Genomic DNA, 21,924 nt, shown 5'->3' on the forward strand with positions numbered 1-21,924 from the left:
GAGGAAAAGATGTAAGCGAGTCGATTAGATTAGAATAGAATGGCAGTCTTTAACTTGCTTAAATTGGTGAAAATGTGCATTTTTATAGCAACGTATTGCATTTCCCACTTACCGCACATTTAATAAAGAGTTTTTTCTAAGCTTGTTATTGCAAAAGTGCTCTCAATTTCTTAACAACAAATGCGATTGCTCTGTATCAATACACCTTACATAGGCGACTAAAATAGTAACAGTTAAAAACTTATGCTAAAGTTTAAAATAAATATGTATCAAGATGGCATGAAAGTTGACAAAAACGATTGCAAACTAATAGCTAAGATAAACCTTTTTTGAAATGTGGTATTTTGCTGGGTAAAACCTATTTGCGTGGCCAATGCTGTACATGTGTGGATGGAAATAGAGCAATGCAGTAAACCGCAAATGTTTGTTACTCCATTACGTTTGTGTGTGTGTGGCTTTCCGTGTGTGGATGGGTTAGATTTCGCTTTTCCACATTTTCTCCCCTTCGAAATTTATTGCCGGCATTCCGAAAAAGATTTTCACTTGTATTTTAGCATTCGCCATCGATGGCCAACTACTAACGACTAGCAACTACCCACTCCCAACGAACCAATTATCCTGGAAAGGTGGGCGGTTTGAGGTTGACATGGAAGATTCCCCACTGCCCCACTTCTGCACTTCTCCACTGCCCAAACACGGCACCTTCAATTATCGGCTTAGTTGGATCTGCAGTTGCAGCAGTTCGATTGCAGCAGCTGTTCGTATTGCATTTTGGGCCTGCGAACAGCAAACAGGAAGTGGGGAAACCGGAAATCGGGAACCGGGAACCGGAAACTGTGAACTAAATGGGCAAGAACCTGGTTTTTGGCTGGCATTCAATTAGGTATCGGTCAGTCCAATTTAACTGCTAACTGGCAACTGGAGATTTGGCAATGGCGATTGCAGCTGCCCATTGTCAACACTTTAATTATGGCAACAACAACAGGTAAAGGGACACCTGTGCGCCGAGACTCTGACCTTGTTTTTTCATCCTTGCAACAGTTGGTTAAGCTTGTGGTTTAAGATATATATACATATATATTTGATTTGCTAGTTAATGTATCTAAGCACAACTGCCTTTAATTTACGGCCCAAAGAATGCTGCAACATAGTATTGACACCTTAAGCTGATGGGAATGCAACCATTCGAGCTTTACATTCAGAAGGTCCTGTTCCTGCCTTCTTCCCCTTTTCATTTTGACTTCTTTTGCTGACCGCAGTCTCGCAGGATATGCCAACTGTGGACTAGTGCATAGTGGATATTTGTCGATTTGCTGGGCAGCAAGTTGATATGCATTGCTGGTGGGTTGCGTTACTCATACGCCCAGTGGGACAGGTGCGAATAGCAAAACTCTCAATGGGCCTTTGTTAATTTGTGTGTGTGTGTATTTTGCGTGCGTTTAGTACTTAGGACAACAATTACGTTTAGGTTAACTAGCATAAATCTATAATCATCACATTATGGCACAATGTATGTTATGTAGTATATATATATATATATATATATGTATAGAGAGAGATATGTAAAGAGAGAGAGAGATTGAGATATACATAGATATCGATTGATATAACAAATTAAATTTTCTGCTAATCGCACGCTTGAATTGAATCACTTTTGATTTTGATGCAATCAAGTCACTTGTGATTCCGTGTGATTTGCTGGCAAATTTAAAGCCCTCTTCTCGCCTCGAGAAATTACGTGACATGTGCTATCATCACTGTCATCCCATGGAGTTGAACCAGTAAATATAAAATTTGTATAGATATCTTCACGCTATCAGGCGACCCGTATTGCGATTTCGACGACTTCCGGCTCCGCCATAATTGCTGCCATAATGATCGCCATTTATTTGGGTCAGTGTAGTCGTCGTGTGCGGCACATAGAGACTCGTATTATTGCGGGCATGTCGACGTCTATAGCGATATCCAGTTATCAGTTCTCGCACCGTCTTTCGGTACTTATCAGAGAGCACACAGTATAGGAAAAAATTGGAGGCCGCGTGCAGGGAGGCCAGCAGATTACACACATTTCCCGCTACCACCTGTGTGCCAACTTGAATTTCCATGTACTGATTGACAATCAAATAGATCGCCCAAGGCAGCTGGCAAACTATGAACATTAACACCACCGCTATGAGTGTGATCGTCACGCGATTTTCCTGCGATACGCTGCCTTTTAAGCCAGAATTTGATTTGCGCTGTGTGGATTTGAAATGACATATTATTGTAAAACACTGTGCTTTCGTATAACTCACTTTTGTGCGCCTTATGCTGCTGGCATTGGTGAGGTCACCACGCAGATTCTTGGAGCGATGCACCAGCAGAATGAGAAAGGAGTTGAAGGTGGCCAATAGGAGTAGGGGAAAGACCACGAAGACCAGCAGTGTGAACAGGTTCCACAGATAGCTATATAGCTCATCATAGCCCAGTTCCGACAGACCATGATTATAGAAAGTCACCTAGAATGCAAACATACGTGAATTCCCATTAATAACAACTAAGCCAAACTTAAAGAAAGACGAACTCCCAAGTGACCAGAGTAAAAGCAAGCCAACTCAAAGCACAGATATCATTTTAAGTTATTGCCAAATTTATCATAGTCATGGCACTTCAACACCCCTCGGGATTTTCGGTGGTTAACCATTTTCTCATGGTTTCGCACCAGGGAAATCTCCGCTATTCCCAGCACATTTTACTCACATTTTGACAGTATTCCGTTACATTAAATGCGAATGCATCCGTATTGTTGATGTTGTGGCTCTCAGCGCTGCGCTTGCGACGCTGCAACAATTGCAGCAAACTCTCCGTGACCCCTGACCCCTGCTGGTCCTGCTCCTGGTCCTTATCCTGCTCCTCCAGCTCCAGCGTTTTTCTCAATGTGGGCAGCGTCACAAATCCAGACGACTGCCGCTGACGGCGATGTCGTGGAATGTTCTCTAGTGTAGGGAAAAGTTATAGAAGACGATTCAATAGGGTTCTGCGGGCACTGATAAAGCTGTCGAACTTCTGGATCCATTCGATTTTTTCGAGTGTACGCTATGCGATGCCCTCGTCACTCACCTGGCTCTCCATCACCACTGCCACCGCCACTGCCCCAGTCGACGAGCAGATTAGACGACGAGCCGGCCGTCGTGGTGGCGTCAAATGGTGGCGATTGCCAAATGGTCGCCGGCGTGGGCAGCGGGGGCGTGACCAATGGGGGCGTGGCTGCCACAGGGGGCGGCGGCGTGGGCGAGATGTTGGCCACCGTTTGGTTGCACGGCTGGTAGGCGTCATCAATCTGCCTCATACCTATCGTAATTGTGTGCTCGAATGCCGTCGAGAGTGTGGACAGCAAACAGAAGATGGCCACGGCTAACAGCAAAGCAAAATAGATACATCAAATATATATGTATATGTATGCCATTGTTTTTGAGCCTAACTCACCTGCTATCACCTTTTTGGCCAGCGATTCCGTGCAGAATGTTTGCCTCTTGAGCGGATAGCGTATCGCAATGAATCGCTCGATGGTGAAGCACACGGCTATGTAAATTGAGATGTACCCTGTTCGCAAAAAAAACAGTGAATGAGTACAATACAGAGGCAATCAGTGAGATGCACTGCAAATATTTTTGGCTAAACTTCCAATCTGATTCGTTCAGTTCACATACTTAAACATATAGATTCTTAAGGAAAATGTATAAAATCATTGAATCGAAATGAAGCTTAAATTGGGTTGGACAAGCGCATTTTTTCGCGTGTACTCTGGAATTATAAATAAACGCAGCTCCGTTGTTAATCCCACAAACCACACATTTTTGAACCCACACCAATTTATTCGCTGCGCAGCCTGTCAATTTATTCAAAACGCGGCGCACTCTAAGCGATTGACGTCCGTGCTGCGCTGATGAGGTTGCTGGAGGGGATTGGAAGGGGTGGGAAAGCGGAAAATGGTTCGGAAAAACGCTATCGCATGGCAGTGAGCCTCAGCTGACCGCTGGCATTTTGCAGAAAGCGCTGCTTACTATACCTCGTAAATTGGCAGAGCTCAATGAAATTGATGCACAACAGCAGCATCAGCCGCAGGTGCAATTCGAATTGATGGGCCCATCGCAGGAATCCATGGATACGGGGAATATGGGGAATGAGGGGGAATGGGGGGGGCATCCAGCAGAAGCTAAACCGGGAACTGGGGAATTTATGGAATCCACACCATTCCACTTAGTGCTCTCCAAACGTTGCATTCGGTCTTTTTACCCCCAGCAGCAATTGTTTTCGCCGCATGAAATGTACGCTTTTCCTAGCAAAGTTTGCCTCCCCTTGTGTTAAATATCTACACCCTTTTCGTGCACATTTAACTTTAAAAGCATAGTTATATCCTTCGGTGTAAATTCGAGTTACTTTCGGCTTTTCAGCGTATTGTTGCATACTTTTGTGCATCTGCAAGGACGACTTCCGTTTCTTGAGCGCTTTTTAATCACAAATCTAGTAGTACTCACCGAAACTGTCGCACAGCCAGACGAAGTAGCCATAGAGCTGCCAGTACAGCTTGAAGTGGTACTTGGGATAGTCGTAGTGCTGCAGTGACAGGATCAACTGGCAGGTCAGGTAGGCGATATCCGTGATGGCCAGCGCCGTTAGATATATGTTTGTGGTGCATCTCATGCGCTTTCTGAAAACAAAATAATGGCGGACATCAGGAATAGCAGAAAGAATGGCAAATGGTGTTTATTCTGTTGTTGGGCCGCATTCGCCGCCATTTGGAAATCAGGCCAAACCATTTCGGTGGACAATGCAAAACGCTGCCAAGTGCAACACGAATTGAAATAGCAAATTGCCAGAAAGCCAAACGGTGCACTGCGAAAGCGGGTGGTGGAAAATTCGAGGGGGGAGGGGTGGCCTTGGGCATTTTCCGAAATGCGCACAAATGTCGGCACAGTCATAAAGCCAAAAGATGAACAATAAAAACTAACTGTTAGCATTTAGTTTGCTCCCTGGCAACGCCCGCAGCTCAGAAAGTTAAATTTTCTACATTTCCCGCAACACAAAATAAAGTAATGCAAATATTTAATTAAAGCCCCATTCACGCCGTCAACGTTCTATGCGAAAAGTTATAAATATGGATATCAAATAATTCATAAGAAAGAGCAATTAATCTAAAATATTTAATACATTTTGTTTTGTGAAAAAAAATTAATTTGGCAAGCTTTGAGAGGGGGAAATTTGCAAATTTTCTGAAAACACTGTTTACGTTTTCCCAGCTTTTCCGGGAATTGGACATATGGTGTCATAGCAGTCAGCCTGCCGCACAGAGCACTTGCAACTGTCGCATATTTTCCGCCAGACATAAAAAACACACTCACACACTTTCGCCTATCGGTGTGCAGCTGTGTGCGTTTTTGCATTTGGCACATAAAATGGCTCTTATTGTTTCAGTTACTGTTATTGTTGTTGCACTTGTGTAGTTGTTGTTGCTGTTGCTGTTATTATTGTGTTGTTGGCCGTGTGGAAATGATTTTAAAGTGCAGCGGTGGCTACAATTAAATGTCGTGTTTAATGCGCTTGACGTGCATTGCATACCTTTCAGCACTTAACCAAAAGCAGGAAAATCCGATTAAACGCTTTTGCATGCCTAATCACTTAACGTTCTCCGTCACTTGGCAGCTTAAACTTCTTTGAAATGCCATCGCCATCGCCATCAAAGCAAGTAGTTGATATTTAATTCGAAAATCTGTTGCATGCATAAAATAGCAGTGCCTAAAGGCCACGCCCACGCCATTGCCCAAAATCGGCTGGGCAATAACAAGCCAGCAACAATAACCACCGAAATGGATGGGGCGGGGTTGCGCAGGGGTAGCGCAGGGGTAGCGAGGGGTACGAGGGGGGATACAAGTGCACTTACCGCGTCAAAACATAAATGCTCACTGAATTTCCCAATAGTCCAATAACAAAAACGCACGGCACCAAAATGCGTTGGACAACATGCCGCACTTCCGCCATATCAGCATCCGAAAACATTTCGCCAACAGTTGCGTTTGCCTCGGCCAGCGTCGCAGTCGCTGTCGACGTCGCAGTCACAGTCGCAGTCGACGTCGAGGACATTGTCATGACTGCCACCACGCCTCCTCAACCGCCACCGCCTCCGCCTCCGCCTGCTTTTCGCCGCCTATACTGGCCACTTGAGTTTGGCCCGTATCGGTTTGCGTTCACCCGATTTTCCGTATCTCCACTCGATTCCGATTGCTATTGCAATTGCACTTTTGTCAGCAGCGAAAACACACACACGCCCACTGCCACGCCCACTGGAAAAATGTGAAAGAATACAGTAGTTGTGTTAGCTATGTATATATACGATTACGACGCAATGGAACTAATCTACTTAGTGCGAGTTTTTGTGGTGAATGTTATTGGCAACTCTTTTACAAAATAAATCACTTGATAAGGTGTCGCAAAGTATGCAATGAAATAAGCCAAATGGTTTGCAACTTCGAAGTTCGAACGCCAAACAGAATGTTGCATACCTCTCAGTTGGGATTTGTGCTTAAGCTAAATATTAATCAGATCGCAACTATTACACAATTGCACTTTGAGGTCCAAATAAAATATATAAGAAGGAAACAAGAGGAAAATCAACACTCTGCAGCGTTATAATTTCTCACGCTAATCATTCGATATCCTTCCGTTCCTTGCGTTTGTAGCGTTTCTTGGGTTTCTTGGGTTTCGACAGCACCAAATGATTTATGGCCAACTCGGATTGGCATTGATATTGGCCAACAATCGGACAGATACAGATAGCACTTGGCCAGCGCAGCAAGAGAGAAGGGCGTTGCGATAGTGGAAGGATATGGCCTGCAGCTCTGTCTTCCAGCTGTTTGTTGCAGATTTCTGCAGCAACCACTCGGATATTTGCCTCGAATTACATTTTCCACACTCACACACACACAGAACCCGCATAGAAAGTTTACTTATTTATTTGGTTTTCAATTTCGGGGCAATTTCGGGGATTTTTCGCTCATTTCTTTTGTTTCAGTTCGTAACAAGCTCGTGGCAAGCATTTCTCGATTTTGCAACGATTTTTTCCCACGCTTTTTTACCACCCACTTACAAGCTGGGCAGACAAATTGCGCGTAAAATAAAACTGGAATTGCAATTGCAGCAGGGGCAACTACAAAAAACATAAGCAACGAGAATCGAGCAAAATGGGTAAAATGGTCAAAATAGAAAATCGCAAATAGACAAAAGGAGAGCAAGGAATTGGAAAGCGTTTTAAAAACAATAAAAGTGGCAAATTCACAGTCAAGTTGCCGCCCCTCGAAATTCGCAAATATTGCACGTACGTGAGTGAAAACAAAAACCGAAAACCCCAAAAACCGAAAAACGATATTCGTTGCATTAAGCGAACTTGGGAAAAGCAAACAAAACAACAAAAATACTTTTATGTCCGCTAGCCACATCTGATGACATTTGAGAGGTTCCCAAAAAAAAAAAAAAGGTGGGACAAAATGTACCCATTAATTGATTGCAAAAAAAACAGACACACACACATTAGCTTGCTGTGGGACTTTTGACAGTCTCTTGGCAAAAGTGTTTTTTAAATCCTCAAAATAAAATTAGCTCTCTATTTTCCTAAACCGCAACCTGAAACGATGCAAGCAGCATAGGGAAAAACTATAACTTCGATGTCGATCTGGATCTGCATTCTATATAGGAAACATTTTAGCAGTGCAGTGCAGCTGCACTCTGAAATAGAAGAGAGCTGTAAGGTCCTGCCTCACTTATCAATGAATGAATATGGAAATGGTTGAATGAATGCCGGAATGAATGGGCATGAATGAATGAATAGCTGGCTAGCTGACTAGCTGCCTGACTGAATAATTGAATGAATGAATGAATGCGTGAATGAATACGTGAATGAACGGCGCCTGGAAGGAAAATGGCGAAATATGGCTAAAATGCCGCTGAGTGGAACGGAATGAAATAAAACAGGCCCATCTTCATTTTTTTTCCTTTTTTTGCATTTTTCTTGGCATTTCACAATACGTCTGCTCTTCTTCTTCCTCAGGCTGTACTTAGTAGTAGTTGTTGTTGTTGTGGCAGCCGCAGGCAAACAAAGACTTTTTGTTGTCTGTTTTGTTGTTATTGTTGGCGGTTTCTATACACATCTCTCTTTTAGGCAACAAAATTATTTTCATTTTTGGCCTAAGCAAATCAAGGGGTATGTGATTATTATTATAAAATAATTATGAAAATTTTTTCATTTATTTTTTATTTTTATAATATATCTATAAAAATATATATATATATATATATATTAATAGTTACACTTGTAGTAAAAAACTAAATGAAGACATTCCCAATTGCAAACACAAATATTACGTATACGCAAGGTAGTTAGTATGAAATAAATTAAGGAAAAGTATGTTTTTTACAGGGTATAACCCAAGGCCAAAGACTCCTTTTGGTTTTTAGACACATTTCTGTATATGTGTCATTTGGGCAGACACGACAAAAGATGCCTAAATTAGCACACACACACACCAGCTCACACACACACCTGGGCGGTTGACAGTTCCGTGCGAAAAAAGCGAAGAAGAATTCTCCAGATTTTCCCCACCCTTCGCTTCGTCTTGCCACCAGGCCGCGTTCCAGTTTTGGTTTTTTTTTACAGTTCGGCCAGATGCAACAAAAAATTCTTACATTCCTCTGAGTTTTTTTTTTTGTGTTTTTTGCTCCCCTTGCATAATTAGTGAGTGGCTCAGTGGGTACAAAAAATAAAAATAATAATAATAGCAACAAGAGAAGCTTGGGCAAGTCAAGTGGCTGTGTGCCATTTTCTCAGCACCTGCAAAAAAATGTGCGCCTTGCTCCTAATTGGCAGTCAACTACAAAGAAAATGGGGAAAATGGGGAAAACGGCTTTAAAGCCAGACTCAAGGAGGCAGTCGGGAAAAAAGCGTCGGGAGAGAAAAGAGAAGAAAGCAAAGCCCGCGGCTGCGTTTTCCCTGATTAGGATAAGTTGCATTTAAGCAACATTTAAAATTAACTTTAAATTGAAAACCAGACAGAGCGAAGGCGCACACACAATAGCCTAAGAGGACTACACTGAAAGACCACATTAGAAAAGAAATTCTAAATTTTATTCGCAAGAATAAAAATTCAAGAATGATCTATCTAAATATTTACAAGTACAGACGCTTAAACAACCTGATCCGCTGTAAGTTCAGTCATCCCAATTTTTTTTGCCGTGTAGAGCCTGAAGCGCTCGCCAACAACCCACTGACCACATAAATCCACGAGGGCCGAGTCCACGCTTTTTGGGTTTTGTTTATCGCCGACTGTCTTGCCAGCCCGGCCGCACTTCATCTCCTTAACCCCAGTGCATTTTGTTTACCCAGAACCAGCAGCGGCAACAAGATAAAGTCAAATAGTTACAACAGCATCATGACAAGGCAGCCCCAGTCACTCGCATTGGAGTTGGCAAGAAGTGGGAGCTGGAGGAGGCTAGAGTCACATAAAGAGTCAGTCAGTCAGTCAGTGAGTCAGCCAGTGAGTCAGTCGGCAATTCCATCAGGTTGCCCTAGGTCCGAGATTCGGAGTCAGCAACCAAGGCATCCATTGCAGCCTTTGTGGCAAAACAAACAGGAGCTCGCAGCTCGGCGGCCAGGGGCGGGAAGGTTGAATTCTGCTTGGGGGGGGGAAGGGGTCGGCAGCTCCGACAGCTCCTTCTTTCACTTGAAAACTACAACAACGAGTGCGCTAAACTATACTACTACCGACTTTGTGGCATTGAGAACGTCGGCAAAAAAAAAAGAAACACAGATGGCCCCGCTCATAAAGGTACACGCCACGAGTTACCCTGTAATTTAAGCAACCGCATGTGTTAATGCAGAGCTAGGAGGTTAATTAACTAGTATATATAAGAAAAATAAAACAAATCTAAAGAAATAAATAGCAAATCTATAGAAAAAATGAAGCTAGTTTAAAGGCATAGTGAAAATGGCAAAATGCAAGCAGATGATGTCCTAGCAGCGATACCTCTTGGAAAAGTGCCGGGAAAAACACTGGGCAAGTACAGTTTCCCTCAGGTATTTTTGCATTTGATTTCAAGTTCTGTCTCGTCGCAGCCGGACTTTTGTGGTGAGCGTGGAAATGGGGTAAAGAATCTGTCCAGGACTCCGCAGGACACGGTGACCAGAAGGGATTCGGATACGGATACGGATCGGGATAAGGACAGGGACAGGGATGCGGATCCGGATGCGGACACGAATGACGCTTGTCCGGACTGAGGCCAAGGTGCAGTATTGCCGTGACAGCCCATCAACTTGCATTGCTCCCCATTTCCCCAGCTCCCCAGCTCCCCACCTCCTGAGCTCCCCATCACCCCATCTCCCATCGCCACACCCCAAATTTGCCAACGCAGTCTGCAATTTTTTTGATGACGCCCCGGCTTGGCAGACAAAATTGCATTTCGCTCAAGGTGTGACCAGGTCCGAGTGCAATGGCTAGTCCCCTGCCAGGCGTTTATAAATCGTGAGACAAGCATACATACACAGCAACAAACGAGGTGTAAGTATTCATGGAAGAGTGGCCTATGCTTCTAAATGATCTTATTAGAACTGATTACTTTCAAGCCACTTCTTATGCCCAACCACACAGTTTTGCTGGAACATTACCCTTGATTACCCATTTCAGTTCCGTTGGTTTCTCCCGGTGTAGAAGCGTGAGGGTGGGGGGAAGCGGTGTTCAAAAGGAGGCGCTGGAATACTGCGCAAAGGACCAACGTCCATTGCCATAAAACTTAAACAAGTTATTTATGCACACGCGTTGCGTGCTTGAAGCTCGTTTTCAATTGCAGCTGGCGAATGTTTAAGAGCTGTGGAAAAGCTGTGGAGGGAATGAAAATGCGGCTGAGAGGGTGTATGGCAAGGTGCCTGAAAAGTGCAAAGGGTGGGGGGAAAAGTGAGGAAAAGCGGTGCCTGCAATGGGGCCTTAAGTTATCAACATGGAATGCAATTTTCCAAACTGTCTATTTTCTATGCAAATTCGCTTGCATTTCACAACGCGCTGCGCTTTGCGCTTTTGCTCTCTATCTTCCTGCAGCCACGCCCATCACCGCCCCTTCTAGGGGTTTCAGGGGATAGGGGGGGAGGGGGTGTGGGACAGTCGGTGCAGACAGGCCATATCAGACATATCACAGAGAAAGCTGAGAGCGAAGAAAGCAGCAGCAGCGGCGGGGAAAAAAGCGTCGCACAAACATGCAAATGTGTTGCATAGTTTAGGGCGCTCTCCCACACACACACGCTGGCACTTATCAACTGTGTGTGTGTTTGTGTGGCATATTAACTTGATATATATTTAGCTGGCAAATATAATGCTTACGACAGATTCTTTTTATTGCCTGGCGAAAAATACGTTGAAACGTAATTGGAAGTAAGCAGCTCCATATTCGGACATCAGAATTTTCTACTTTATGCTGCTACGAATACAAAACCTACTGGGAAATTGTCTAAATTTAGAGCCGCTGGATTTTCCAGCTTAAACAGCATTCAACACACTGGCTAATCAGTGAGCTCTTTGGGGAGAATGGCTGTTGTTGCATCATTGATGGATGCCAAAGGCATGCTTAACCCCTTGTCGCCCCCTGTCGCCGCCTGTTTTGGCCAACGCTTACGGGGCTGCCACAAAATCAAGCCACATTGATGGAGAAAGCGCGTCAACGGCAATGAAAAACCAAATGAGCGACGCTTTGAGCGCTCCACTCGATTAACACGTTGCGCCACACAGTAGCCATCGGTTTGCTGCACGGAAGGTCCTGCGGTTGATGGATGGGGGCGGCGAAAGGCGGCACTAAACAGTGCCAAATGCTCGTACTGGCCAACGGACGCCGATGGGGGCGTAACTTTTCAGGTGGCCACGTGACTGGCGACCTCTGGCTATACACTCGCAACAAAATAGTTTGCGTTTAATTAAGCAACCAAAAGTTATTTGGGTAACTTGTTGTTCACCTTGATTGAAAAATAAATCGTTGAAAAATCATTTTTAGAGCGTAATTCGCTTGTTCAAATTTTTTAAACACCATATGTGCCGTTTGGGGCAACAATGTGTAGCTATTTCCGCTCGAGTCGGGACAATTGGCGCCGCTGCTCAATTACACAGAGCAGAGATGGCGATTGAAGGTGTTTTGGCTGCCGACGCGTTGGCATCGCAGGGCGTTGAAATTTAGTGGCGTGTGAGAAGCAGAAGTAGCTGCGAATCCCTTCTGACATTGACAAATAGTGTGCGAAGTACAATGCAGGCGCACACACACGCACACTCACACACACACACACATGTCACGCACACCCACACAGAGGCGCTAACTGACACACGCATGCCGTGGCAAAATGTGTTGCATACTTGCGGGCGCAAATTATTGCCAGCAGGCCAGCTGCAGCTACGACTCAGGTCTCCTGCTGCTGCTGCTCCTGCTCCTGCTCCTGCTGTTGCTCCTGATTCAGCTCCTCCTCCCCGCCAGTTTGCTAATTAACAAAGCACTTTACAGCTGTCCGTAGCGCGGGATGTGCACTTGGCAAAATCCAAACCTAAACATACCACCCACTTCTCTGATAAAATGCTCCTCTGGCCTGCTACTGCCTTATGTTGCATAAGAAAAACCCATTTTATGTTTAAAACGCTTCACTTTTCTCGCAGTGCACTCATGCCTTACACCTGGCCCAAAAACAACAAAACAGCAGCAGTAGACAAAGCCTTCAGGACCATCGTCTCTGCGCAAGCTTATCCCGTTTCTTGGGCCGCCTTCGTACGGCCCCAGCCACGCCCCCTTCTCACCGCCCCCTTCCCCCACCACACGGCTGCATTAATTAAATTTTATAACGCCGCCACTGCAGCTGCCTGTGTGGCAACGTTGAAACGTGGAAACACGTGACGCAGCAGAACGCGTTGCATAATTTGATGGCGCAAACGGCGAACGGCGACAACGTTTAGAATTTGTCGCCAAAAGTTCCGCTGCAACCCCGCAGGTTTATGGCATGGTGTGGCACATATAACTAAGTATTCCCACAGCCCAGTTAACCACTTCTAGCCAGGAAATATCTATATGGTTTCCAGTTAAATATAAAATCTCTTTTGGGATAAGCAAAAAGTTGAATTCGATTTAATAGCGCAATCTGGATAATAATATGTTACATTTAATTATCAGCTTAACTTAAAAATTAACAAGCAAATTGACATGGAAGAAACACAGAGCATTTTATTTCCATGGAAAGATATAAGGTAGTATTACAAATACAAATTACAGGCAAACGAATCGGGCAAAGGGCACATTAATTATGCGAAAATTCGCATAAATATAGTTCTCAGTAAAATAAGAAATTGAATATGCTGCTTAATGTTTAAAACATTTTGCTATAGGTATAAACTTCATCAGTGGGAAAATCGTAATTATATTCTGCATATAAATATCCCTGTTATCAAGTAAATTCTGCATTTTCCAATTTACCCTGCATAATTTTATTATGTAAAAACAAATTGTTCACGAATTGCCTGAATGTTGTGAAATTGCGGATCGCCAGATGACTTAATTCCATTAGATGCGTTATTCGCAATTATTCACAATTATTTATGTTGCCGAGTGGTTAACCAAGCGTTTATTTATTCACCATTATCTTTTATACGCTGTCAATTAATTGGCCTAAGGACTTGAGGCGTTTTGTCCGCTTTGTCCACGAAAAGAAATTAAGACCGGAATTGGAATGAAAATTTAACAATTTTGCAACTCTAATCTGCGCGGCAATAAAATGGAAATGCTGCAAGGAGAAAACTTTGCCACGCGACCAAGGAAAATAAAAACGAAAATAAAACGTACAAAATAGAAATAAGTGGAAAAGCGTCACGAAAATGCTCAGACAGCGAAAGCGGAAAGTGTTTATATATATATATATATATTGTATAGTGTATATGGGTACCTCCATTGTTGCTAACTGCGCTGCGTTTATTTAGAAAGTTATTTCTCTCGCTCAGCGAAGGCAACAAAAAGTAACTAAAAATAAGCTCAGCCAAAATAAAAACATTGTTGCACATGCTCCACTCCGCACCCAAAAAAAAAGTAAACAAAAAAAGTGCGCAGAAAATATGAAAAAAAGAACTGAAACAAGCTGGCAACAATGTTGTCTGTTTTCCCAGCCGAAAGCAGTGTGGAAAAGGGGGCGAAAAAGGGGCGGGTCTGGGAGTTCTCCGCCTCATTAGCTCGGGGGATTTAGCCATGGATATGCTAAAAGGTTTTTATTATTATTTTATTCACTTTTTCGGCTGCTTCTCTCCTTTGTTTTTTATCCCCGCTGATGATTATTAATGGATTTGTGTTTGGGCAATTTTAAGTTTGTCCGCTCATCACTTCGAGCAGATGACCTCCTTTTACAAAACTATGAGTGACTTTTTGATTGCGAAAGGTTCGAAAAAAAAACAAGAAAGAACGCTATAGTCGAGTTCCCCGACTATCTGATACCCGTTACTCAGCTACTGGAAGTGCGAAGGAGTGTCTTTAACTCTGACAGTTTTTGGCGGATTGTGGGCGTTGGAGTGGGCGTGGCAAACTTTTATTGGGCAAATTGATAGAAATTTACTAGACCAATACAAAAATGAAAAAATATCAAAACATTTTTCAAAAGTGTGGGTGTGGCAGCTTTGGGCGGTTTGTGGGCGTTAGAGTGGGCGTGGCAACATGAATCGGCAAACTTGCGCTGCTTCTATATCTCTGGATACTGTATGCTTAATCTCAACTTTCTAGCTTTTGTAGTTCCTGAGATCTCGACGTTTATACGGACGGACAGACGGACGGACAGACGGACATGGCCAGATCGACTCGGCTATTGATCCTGATCAAGAATATATATACTTTATATGGTCGGAAACGCTTCCTTCTGCCTGTTACATACTTTTCAACGAATCTAGTATACCCTTTTAGTCTACGAGTAACGGGTATAAAAATTCTTATTTTAGCCAAAAATCGTAATCCAATTCTCCAGCCCAAAACCTCGGTTTTTCGTCTACCATAATGTATGTATTGATCAAAATATGGAATGTAATACACCGTATTCGTACACCGTTGAATTCTTCCTATAAAGTGGCATTTTAGCCTAAAAATGTAAAATTTTGACGATTTTTTGCAAAAATAGATGATGCTACCAAAAGTGAAACAAATGGCAAAAATTTGTATCTGCGAAAATCAGTACGTAAATGATAAGGATAAGTTGGCTAGTCAATTTTATGGGTGTAAAATTATATTTTTGCCAAGCTAAAGCGAAGGAACTTCATAAAACAGGAAATTGTTGCAAAGAGAGGATTTAACTGTGGAAAACAAAAGCGCTTCTGCAATATTTATTCTAATGCTTTGCAAAATTGTGTGATGCCCTTGGAGCTCGAAATTTCCAGAAATAGCTGGGAATTGTAAATAGGATTCGGTAGAAGCGCATTGTCACCACACCTACCATTTTTCCATTTCGCAGCGCCTTTTGTTTAGTTTTACATTATTTTCTTGGACTTGGCATGTGGTCAACACACACAACACTCACAGCACACAGAATTTACCTCAATCCATTTGTAGACGCTGTTTCCATAGTACTGAATGCTATTTATTATTATTATTTAGCCATCATTTGGCTGCCAGTCTATTGGGCGTTTTGTTTATAAACAATAAGCATACAGGGCAACATTTGGTGATGTACTGCAGCTCATAAAAATGGTCAGCGAGACTCGGAGAAAAGCAACGAAACCCCAAAGAAATAATAAATACGAATTGCAAATATTTGTAAGCTTTCATCGTGGAAAAAAAAGGTGTTGACGGAGGCAAACAGAATTAAAAACTGCGTGTATTTGTAGCGCCAGGTATTATTCGTTTTTCGATTTTCCTCTCCACGTGACATAAACGAATATTACGTATACGCACTGGTGGCGATTTTATAATATTTAATCGCTTGAGCTTGAAATGAAATCGAATACCGAATATCGAAAAGAATGTGGTGACAATTAATTAAATACTTGGTTCACATTCTGTGTCACTGTTTCTTTTTTTTATTTATTTTTTGCATAATTTTGCACGTTTTTACCCTTGCTTACTTTATTATGCGTAAGAGATTATAATGGCATTAATTACGTATACGCACAGGTGGACACGGCATAAGGCACGATGGGCACTTAATTAGCGTGCGTGTGTCAGCCTGTTTGTTTATGTTTAAATGTCTGACGGCTTTGGCAAACAGTTTCCAACACCCATATACCGAAACGCTTATTCTGTGTTTGTTTGCCTTTTTTATGTGCTTTTTTTCGAACAAGCAGAAGGGCAGATACTCTTCTGAAGGCGGGTGAATGGGATACATATGGCTATGCTGGGTTTTATAAATAGATTGCTTTATTTATAAGCAGTTTGCTTCTCTTTTGTGGAGTATAATGAACAACATACTTTATAATTTTATAGTTTTATATCAAAAGCATCAGAGGTCAGCAGAAAGTCATATTAATTCCTTAAAATCCAATATGCTGGCATATATTCCCCATTAGAAGAAATCCCAATAAAAGGCAAGAAATCTGGCGCATAACTGATTCACATTTATCAAAGGAATCGGGCCACTTTGTAATTTTATTTTGCAGCCATTCAAAGCGCACAGAGTTTTGATATTTTTGTCAGCTTGACATCTGAATTTGCATAATTAATCAATTAATGCTGCGATTTTAGAGCCTTTCATTCGGCAAATGGGGAAATTCGCGAGCGTCACGTGCATAAATTTTGCTCATGTGACTTGCGCTCGTTTCATTTTCATTTCTGAATACAATTTTTAAGCCGCGCACGTGCTGCGACATGGCTATATGTACATATATATTTATATATGAATATGTATATGCATATGTACAGCTTGACGTACGTGAACATCTATTCAATAGATACTATGAATGTGTGGGCAAACGTGGCGGTTAACATTTAATTTGATATGCACTTTGTTTGCCCAGCTATATGGACATGTCAATTATTTAATGCTTAACATTAAGTGCCTTATTGCATTTCAATTTTCCATTTTGCCATTTGACTCGATGCGTTTTTATCGCCGGCCATTCGATATTCAGCCAAGTTACGTGACGAGAATGCCTTGGAAACACTTAAAGTGTGCCAAAAAATTTCTAATATTCAATGTTGAATGGCCAACCCGAGACGCATCTGTAATTTTATGCTGGGCAATTTGTTTAAATGGTTTAATATTTATTTTATTAACTTGCTAATCTCATAGTGTTATCATTTGCATAAAAGTCCGATGCGATTTAATATAAATAATTTCAAAACACCTGTATCAGTTCACCTGTTTGAGTTTTGGATTTTCCAAAACAAAGGTGCTCATTAATAATTTAATTGCTGTACTGTATGCTTATATTAAATTTTAACGAGGAAACGCATTAAATTAATGGGCCATAAATTTTAAAATTCGATTAAAAAATAAATTCAACAAAAATTGAATTGAATCAGCTGCAAATTTTATTTATTTATTTTGCAATTGAATGACGCATTTATTGACCATTAATTTGATGATTTTCCCTGCCTGCCTGCCTTCCTGCACCAATTTTTTTGTTGAGCACATAGTATAGTAGTATATAGTATTCTTCGAAACGGATCTTGCCTGTCAAAAATATAATAGATTTTTTATTGTAGCAGGTAACTGTGGCAAATTCGCTTCGGCTGAGTCACTTGCACTTCGCAGATATTTCTCTTTTTTGGGTTAAGAGACACGGCTGTCAGGGGTTTTAGTACTCGTACTTCCTCTCGCTTTTCGGCTGTTTATTTTCGTTTTCGTTGAGGGGTTCGTCATTAGACGGCTGCTGATTGAGTGTCCACTTGCTAATGGATATGGCTTTTCCAACCCACGCACCCCCGCGCCCCCATCCCCATCCCCATGCCACATGCCCCAAATGCCCCAAGCCCTCCCCGTTCTATTTCTCGCAGCCATTTTGCACATTTTGCTCAGCTTTCCTGTCATGTTCCACCTGCCAGATGAATGCATTTGATTTGATATTTTCTGTCATCTGTGCGTCGTTTGCTGCTCTTTATTTGGGTTTTCACTGCTCTGTTGTTCTAAGAATCATTAGTTTGCTGCTGGCTCAGTGACTGCGCTTCTGTATCTGTATCTTTTTGTCACGTTCGCCTCTCGATTTTCGTGATTTGGTTTTCATTTCTTGGGCCTGATGTTTCTGGCGTTTTCATTTTTTTTTTTTGTTGCTTTCTAGCCTGTTGTTTTTACCCATCTATTTTTGGTACGAGAGCACAACAAATGAAATAAATAATATTGTCATTCTCTAAATTGCATTTTCGCTTATTTACCACCACTCACTATTTGCCTCAGTTTTTCCCACACATTCAAATCCACTTTTTATGGCTTTATTCACATGTGGTCAAAATGATTCTCCTGCCTTGTGTGGTTAACTAATTGCCAGAAATGTTGTCGTTGTCATGAGATTTCAAACGAATTCGCTTTTAATTTGCATTAGTGGTTTGAAAATACGACTCTGTTTTTTCCTATGAGAAACTATAGAGATTTGATGTTTGGATTTAGGCCTTGTACAGTACGAAATCATTGGATTTCGGCAGAAGCCTTCCGACTTGATTTTTTGATGAATTGTGGCCAGGTTTTCAATTAAAAAGTCATAAAAACTTAATAACCAACGCCGGCCATTTTCGCCAGATTTTCGTTTAATATTTACAAGAGAATCGACCTCCAAACAAAAGGCAGGCGTAAAAATTATTGATTTGCGGTGGTAATTGTTGCAGCATCCAGCAATACGTTGAATATTTTAGCTCACAATTTCTGTCCATTCCACTGGCAATTCAATTTCAATTTTCTGGCTGCCTTATTTGAATCAAATGTGCACTTGGCCGCGGAATGTTAATGCATTTTCACTTGAATTCAAAGATCTTATCTCCGTATACCAGCGATACCAGCCAGCTGCATTCTTGGCCAAGAATTTTCAGTGGGTTAAGGGGCAGCCAAGGGATTAAGAGAGCCGCATCGAAACAAATTCAGAAGAAAAATATTCAAACTGCTTGGCAATTGGTGACGTGCGGCCATCGCTTCCAACAGAAACAAAAATAAATAAATATAAATGTTGCGCATAAATTTCTATTTTAACTCAAGGTCGCGTCATCAGTTTGATTCTCTGCTTTTTTTCGCCCATAGGAAATCGTGCCGAAAATTATGATTTTATAAATTATGAAATTATTATGTGCAAAATTGTAGTGCGAAGATCAGAATCAGGATGTACAAAACAATATATTGACACTTCTAATTGATTGAAAGAATAAACACATTAAACCACATTAAATACCCTGCAAGTTGAAAGAATGTTTGAAAAGAACACACTCATACATAATTCAATGTAATTTTTAGGCTTCCAAAAATCGGATTTAAATAGCATCAAACGAAGACGCCCACTTAACACGTTTCAATTGTATAAATCAGCATTAGCTGGGCTTCATCCGCACCTTGATCTACATTCCAAGATCCAAGATCAAACCAAAGCAAAATGTGTTCTTCCGATTCTGCACCCAAAACGCATGAATAGATCTTCTTTCAGCAGAATGAATACAAAATGCTGCGGAGATGGCGATCTCGCGTTAGATTGTTCAATTATTCAATTGGGGACTTCGAGACGGCGGCAAACAATTTTGATTATATTTATTAGATGCCGGATTAGCTGCACAGCCTCTTTTCTTGCTCTTGTGGCAATTTCGTTGAGTATACGCCATGTATACCCGCACCCATCCCAGCAGTTTAATCTTTTCCCTCACATGTGTTTCACATTATTTTTTAGCCGAAGTTAGCGCTGCCTGACGAATTGAAAATGAACTTGAAATGAAAATGAAAATGAAATGTCTTCAGATGGAATTTAAATTGAAATTGAAATGGAAATGGGTATGAATTGATCGGCTTTGCGGGTAGTGAGTGTGGCATCTTCTCAATTCAGTTCACCTTACCCTGTACCCAGTACCCAGCACTTCTTGCCCGCCGTCAATGCAAATGTAGCGGAAATACTGAACAAATGCCACTCGACTTGGCCCTGGATCGTACTATATACCATATACATATACCATATACCTGCCTGTATATATGTATATACATAGTTATTCATAAATGCGGAGCACTGGGTATTCGTACATAACATAGGTTTTGTGAAATGCTCCTCAATGATCTCTCGAAAATTTGCTCAAGTATGTCACTTGAGACGCGTACAAAACAATTCAATCGATTTGAGTGTATTTGATCAGCTCTCGACTTCAGTCTCAAGCGTTATTCAAATGTATTCGAATATTCTGCAAATTTATATCTAAGATCATGAAACGATGAGTTTCAAATTCTAGAAAAGCATGAGACTCCCTACACATTCCATGTATACTATTTCAGGTGATTAAAGTGATGAATTCAATTTATACCTGGAATAATCGAGTTTGTTTGCCGTTTTTCGCCGTATATATATTTGCTGCTAATTTTGTTTTGGTCATGGCAGCAAAGCCATCAATTACACAGATTGCTTTTGTTTTTTATGGTCACTGAGTATTAATTAATGTTTTGCAAAGCGTTCACATACTTCTGTGGGATGTCATTTGAAAATGTTCCATATTTCTGCAGTCCACTTCCATCACAATTGTCAACAATTGAGGCAAAATGGGTGGAAAAAACAAGGAAATAACGCCAACATAAATGTTTTGCATTATTTTATGCGCCGCAAACGAAAAAACGCGTATTTATAAATAAATAAAAGAACTTATAAAGAAGCCAAGAGCGCCGCTGGCTCTCACACATTTTTGTGTGCTAAGTATGAAAGCAGCGTGAAGCCAAACAAAATGTATAAAAAATAAAAAAAAAAACTAAAGAACGCGCAGAAAAAAAAAGGAATTCAAATGAAAATTGTTTGACACCCGCCGTTGGACTTTTCTAGTTGGACTTTTCGCAGAAAATACAAACGAAATTATGGCACAACAAAAACAGCAGCAGCAAGTGGGTGCAATAAAAAGGCATCAACGCAATTGAAATGCAAAATATTTGCATCTAAATAAAGGCTCAAAAACCGATCAAATGTGCAGTCATCGGAATCAGCAGTTATTATGATTAAAAAAAATAAATAAAATAAACGCAATTGAATATTGAATTTGATTGTGGCATTTGAGTTGATTTCTGGCCGCCTTTTTGTCACCACGATTTAATAAGCCATTTTATTGCATTTTTGCCATTTACATTGCATGTCTGCTTTAAAAGCGCGCCTAATTTCACCAATTAATTGATTTTATTGCACACTTCAAGGTGTAATTACTCAATATTATTGACATTTAGTTTGTTTATATTATTTGTGTATGGTGCACTCAATCAATTTCACTTCACAATTAAACCAATAAAAAAACACACCCGAAGTAAAAATAAAAAAAATAGAGATGACTGGCGACAGGAAAGAGCTCGGATAGCACGTGAAGATCGGCGAAGATCAACGCCAGAGCATCGCGAGGAGACTGAATCCCCGTTCGGCCATATCGACTATATTCCCCGGACGTCGGGCAGGTGTGCGAGCGAGAGGGCGAGAGCGGTCGCACAGCGCGTGCCTCTCATCTCAACTTAACTCGACCCATCACATCGCATCACAACCCATCTCATTTCATCTTATCTCATCTCATCCCAACTCAACTGAACGGAACTGATCCGAAATAAGATCAAGAATAAGATCATTTAGGCGAATGATAAATGAGTGGACCGCTCTGATCTGTGCATCCCCCACAGATGAACCGCTCCGCGGATGATGAGCAGCCAAGGAGCGCGGAATGGCGGATTCGACGAACTGCTACAGGTGTCCGTTGGCCAAAAAAGCTCTCAAAAGTAGGCATTAT

At 41.7% G+C, this 21,924-nt stretch overlaps 1 protein-coding gene across 5 annotated transcripts; it reads right to left on the minus strand.

Moving 5' to 3' along the window:
- Window positions 1–142: 142 nt before the first annotated feature.
- LOC6524206 lies at window positions 143–21,576 on the minus strand. Of its 5 annotated transcripts, none has more exons than XM_039371049.2 (9): window positions 21,452–21,576; window positions 20,482–20,638; window positions 5,921–6,320; window positions 4,518–4,690; window positions 3,466–3,582; window positions 3,100–3,393; window positions 2,740–2,975; window positions 2,295–2,498; window positions 143–2,237 (listed from the first exon to the last, which is right to left on the minus strand). In XM_039371049.2, exons 3-9 carry the CDS (start codon window positions 6,124–6,126, stop codon window positions 1,809–1,811), a joined length of 1,659 nt encoding a protein of 552 aa, XP_039226983.1. In that variant the 5' UTR covers window positions 6,127–6,320; window positions 20,482–20,638; window positions 21,452–21,576; the 3' UTR covers window positions 143–1,808. The 5 variants fall into 5 exon arrangements, with proteins under 5 accessions (XP_039226983.1, XP_039226977.1, XP_039226986.1 ...); XM_039371043.2 differs by having other exon boundaries at window positions 20,482–20,671; window positions 21,452–21,564; XM_039371052.2 differs by having other exon boundaries at window positions 20,482–20,681; window positions 21,452–21,562.
- Between the last annotated feature and the right edge of the window lie 348 nt (window positions 21,577–21,924).

The sequence above is a fragment of the Drosophila yakuba genome, chromosome X, assembly GCF_016746365.2.
Source record: "Drosophila yakuba strain Tai18E2 chromosome X, Prin_Dyak_Tai18E2_2.1, whole genome shotgun sequence".
Classification (NCBI taxonomy): Eukaryota; Metazoa; Arthropoda; class Insecta; order Diptera; family Drosophilidae; genus Drosophila; species Drosophila yakuba.